Here is a 5,000-nt window from a genome sequence, read left to right as displayed (position 1 = left end):
GTTTATTTTCTTAATGAGTTATAGGTGTGTTTTGAGAATAAACCAATTATAGTCTCATCTCCCATTCCCTTTAAGAGCCAGCTGCGTCACGCCAAGAGCGCATTCACTATTTACAGGACGTAAAGTAAGTCTAAGTGAAAAAAATGAGCATTTCACTAGCAAACAGTTAACAGTTTTTTAACAGAAAACTGTTAAACAGAGCATCTACTGCATAAGAATGAGAGATAATGGATCTACTTTTACATTCGCTCTTGGATAGGGAAACCTTTACGCACAGACATCAATTAGTCTATAAATAATTAATTTTGTTTTAGCACAAATATTAATTTCAAAAGTATTTCTAAATTCAGTTCTAATTTCCAGCAAACGAATAAATGAACAAAAATAACGAAGTGTGCTCAAAAACCTGAGTTATATCCTAAAACACATGCTGTGCACCATATGGTCTAAAACCTGACAGGTGGGCAAATCTAAGCTTGTTTTTAATAAAACAAATATAAATATGGATATAATAAATAATACTGCTAATAATAATAACATTACACAAAAGCAAATTATTATGAATGAACTGAAAAAGCCTCCCTAGATGAAGAAGGCATAAAAGCAGTGATTTTTCATATTTATGTAGGCCAGAAATTAATGTTTTGTAATATTTTAATCCTTTATATTTATATTCTATATCTATTCTTATTATATCCTATATATATCCTTAATATTTAAATTTTTTCATATGTAAAGATATTTGCCTATTGCTCTTTTGTGTGTATTAAGCAGTGTGTAAGCGAGGCGCAACTCTGCGCCGGAGTTTAGACCGGGTTAGTGTTGGTCTAATGAAAAATCTATTAAAGTTTCTCAAAATAGCGACGCGCCAGCGGTCCACCTCAGAACGCCTTACTTTTTACACCAGAACGCCTACGGGCACACAAATGAGCGCTAATGCATTTGCTATTTAAACAGCGTAGCGCAACGCCTCAAATTGACTCTTGCGCCAAGCTGAAACTACCAAAAGACTATTGCGCCGCGCCTTGCGCCACACTGCGCCGGGTGTATGATAGGGCCCACAGTGTGAACAGAATAGTCTGTGTTTGATTAGTTTTGTCTTCTCTGTGCTGGCATAAGAAAGTTTCTGCATTTATTCATTAACATGCACAGGATCACACTGTGTGTTTATACATACAGTACATTTATAATAAATGTATTACAAAAATACCTAATGTATAAAAATCTAAGTGAATTATGTATTTTAAAATATATGGTAACACTTTAGTTAAAGCCCCAATTGCCACTATTAGCCACTAGCTTGTTGCACACCTAATATCGATATTAGCTGTTTATTGAACTTCTAAAGTACATATTTTACATGATCTTATTCTACATGCCGAATCCTACCCAATACCAAAACCCAAAAGCTGTCTTAACAACCATTAATTAACAGCAAATCAGTAGTTTATTGAGCTAAAAGTCTTGGCTTGTTAATAGTGTAAATTGTATATTAACATAAAGCGTGACCACATTAACAAAGTGTGTCTGTGTTTGATTCATTTTGTCAGTGTTGGCATAAGAAAGTTTCTGTATTTATTCATTGACATGCACAGGATCAGAATGTGCAGCACATCCATCTGCTAACTCCACACGATTGTTTCCTTACAGCTGTCAGTGTGAACTTGGCTCAGCCGGCGGCAGCTCTTCAGTCTCAGAAAGCCCAGGCGTCTCCGGCTCCTCAGCAGAAAACGGTCAGTCTCTTCTCTCAGTCTCACTTCTCACTTTTGATAGTCTACTTAAGAGTGGTACCTGTTAGAGTTGGTTGGAATGTCATTATCTGTGTTTTCGTTCAAAGATTCACCTGTTTACCCTGCTCTATTGTGTGCATATGTTTTTTTTTTTAAATACGTATTTTTAAAAAGTATTCCCATTTTGCCATGTCGATTAAGCATTTTTTATGCAGTATTCTAAGGCTGTGTCCACATGTACACAGGTATTTTTTACTAAATTTTTAAACATAACTTTATTTTAAAACTTATTTATAAAATAAATTGCATACAGTTCAATGCTAACATAATACAGAGGCGGATAATTGTCCGCGGTGCGAACTGCAAGGATTACGCAACACGTATGTTGTAAACTCTGCTGTAAACATGCAGTATTTTGGTTTCCGCATTTGGTGTAAGCCCAGCCATGTTGATCAATCAGAAGTAAACAACATGCATGTAAATAAAAATATTTGTTAAAAACAAAACTAAAAAAAGTAACTATAATGTGATTATATAGGGTACAGTATGGTTATATACTTTAACAGTGTGTAATTCTCACTGTTAATTTTAACGCATTAACTAGTTCACTTATTTTAATCACCCTAAAATAACTAAATAATACAATTAAAACTGAAAATGAATCAAATAAGCTTAAATCAGGAAAAAAAACAGGTAAAATAAACAATATGCAAAACAGATGAAGGAAAAAAGAATAGTTAGGTAATAAAATATTAATGAAATAAATCATAAGTAATTTAATAATTTATATGAGCAGCATTACACTTGTAGCAGTGCTGTATATCGGCCAGTGATGAACATACAGCCATATTGCACTACAAGTGTGATATGCTGTTGTACAACAGTTTGACAGCATAATTGTGTATATAAAAAAGAGAATCAAACATGGTGAGTCTAAAAATCCTTTTGTACGAGGAACTACTTTCTTCCGCCGTTCATTTACATCTGCGGCTGACGTCAGAACAGCAAAAACCACAGCGTAATGTCTAAAGTGATGATAAAATAGGTGATTTTGCTCACATTTGAAGATTATAAGGCTGAACGGCATGAAATGCCATCAGTCAACTGAGATTTCCCAGTATTTCTCTGTTGAGGATCACAATTATTAACCCCGAAAAAGCCAGAGCAAAGCAAACACTATCAGAAAAATTACTTTGGTATAAATACAGCACTACAACATACAAAAGAGAGAGATCGACTTAGAATATCACTTACCAGTTTTATAATGATTTGATCAGCTGTAGTTTGAAATTACGCTTAGTTTTTCTCCTCTGTGGATTTATTATGCGACCTCTGTTGCCATCTTGTGGCGGAACATCAACTGTCTTTGCTCTGCTCAGTATGACAGGCTGATGAATGCTGACGTGCTCTATCTCCTAAATTGAAAAATATTTAATATAGGCCCTATCCCTATAAATAAACTGCAATCTAAACAATTACATTCTCAAATAAAAAAGCCTCAAAAGTGCATTATGTTGTCCAGCAGCTGCAATATTGGTCAAACTGTAGTGAGTTTATTGATCTTCTGTCATTCTATATGGGCGGAGTATTACAGAAGGGTGAGGAGGCTGTACGAGTGCTGTTATTGCAGAATATCGCAGATATTTAGATATATCAGATTCGAGAACAGAACTGTTGTAAAGAGTTTTCAAAAAGGTTTCGGTTTCAGTCAACTGGTAAAACGGGTAAAAAAAACTGGTAAAACGTTGAAAAAAAAAGTGCAGTTTTAAAAATACCCGTGTTCTTGTGGACAAGGCCTACCTAAAATGCACATAAAAATAGCTTGATGGAAACATAGCTACTGTTACAAATAGCAACTGTGTAAGAATATGTGGTAAACAAAACTGACAGCCTGTGGCACGACCATAGTTTACGTTTTAGTTAGGCGCAGGATTTATGTAGCACAGGGGTGGCCAACCCTGTTCCTGGAGAGCCACCTTCCTGCAGATTTCAGTTGCTACCCATATCAAACACACCTGAACCAATTAATTAGGACCTGAACACCACGTGATAATTACAGGCAGGTGTGTTTAATATGGTTTGCAACTGAAATCTGGAGGAAGGTGGCTCTCCAGGAACAGGGTTTGCCACCCCTGATGCAGCATAATTTCACAAAAACAGATTGTTTTTACATCATGGATAAAGATAAAAATGCAATATGTTGCCTTGGCCTATAGATTAAATAGATCAGAAAAATAATTGTTCCAGCTCTTCTGAATTATATTGCATTGAAAAAAGTAAATACTGCAAGTTAAAATATGGTCAGTGTTACTGGATGAAACGGTGATAAGGTCTTAAAACATGAATCGAAATGGGAATACTTTGTTGAAAATGCGCATTAAAAGTTATCAATTCCAGTTTGAATTATATTGCATTTAAATGTAAAGGCACTGGAAGTTGAAATGTGGTCAATGTATTTCCGGATGAAACCTAAAGTGGGGATAAGGTCTTAAAATGTGATGAAAGAGTCTTAAAGTTATTTAATATCGCTTTCTGTTTCCTGTATATTCCCTTATGCAAATAACATAATAATGTGGGAAGTAGGGTGGAATTCATTATCAATCGATACTGAAATTTAAAACCGTCCATTTCCCGCTAACATTTGAGCGCGTTCTTAAACACCACCGATTGGCCATTGTGTTCACATGCTCAACAGAAGTGACTGTGATTGACTTTGAAGGTCATCAGTTCACCAAACTCACTGCTGTTTACTGAGTGTAAACACAGATACAGGGACACTGGAGCATTTAAAAGCCTCAATTCAGCGGATCGCCTGTATTTCAGCTTATAGACAAACCAGCTGATCGACATGACTTTGAAACACTCCAGTGTCCCTGTGTCTGTGTTTACACTCCGTGAACAGCGGTGAGTTCAGTGAAGTGATGACCTTCACGGCCAATCACAATCATTTCTGTTGAGCATGTGAACACAATGGCAAATCAGCACTGTTAAAGAACGCACTCAACAGCACTCAAATGTTAGCGGGAAATAAAATTTCAGTACCGATTGGTACTGAATTCCAGTATGTGGTAAATGTGTGGTAAACTAAAGCGACAGCATTATTAGTTCACATCGAAGTACAATAGTCTCGTACCTGTCTGTGTAGCAGCCGATCCCCGTCACAGTCACGGCTACAGCAGGAGGCATTCCAGCTGCAAGCCCCACCCCTCAAAAAGCAGTAGCCACGCCTCCTCCATCAAGCCCCGCCCCGCCTACGGCACCTGCAAGAAG

The 5,000-nt window shown here is 36.5% G+C and overlaps 1 protein-coding gene across 25 annotated transcripts in view; it reads left to right on the top strand.

Moving 5' to 3' along the window:
• aak1b (AP2 associated kinase 1b) overlaps nucleotides 1-5,000 on the top strand; it is a 96,060-nt gene that overhangs the window by 39,179 nt on the left and 51,881 nt on the right. For 10 of the 25 annotated variants that reach the window (XM_087271275.1, XM_087271267.1, XM_087271265.1 and 7 more), the window contains one exon: nucleotides 1,651-1,733. In XM_087271275.1, coding sequence (XP_087127401.1) covers nucleotides 1,651-1,733 — 83 coding nt within the window. Of the gene's footprint in view, nucleotides 1-1,650; nucleotides 1,734-4,875 lie in introns of all 25 variants that reach the window. The other 15 variants (XR_015501490.1, XR_015501489.1, XM_087271274.1 and 12 more) reach the window with 2 other exon arrangements.

Source organism: Danio rerio, chromosome 10 (genome assembly GCF_052040795.2).
Source record: "Danio rerio strain M-AB ecotype USA chromosome 10, GRCz13ab, whole genome shotgun sequence".
NCBI lineage: Eukaryota > Metazoa > Chordata > Actinopteri > Cypriniformes > Danionidae > Danio > Danio rerio.
Note: the sequence above shows the minus strand (reverse complement) of the source record. Positions and strands in the feature narration are given on the sequence as shown.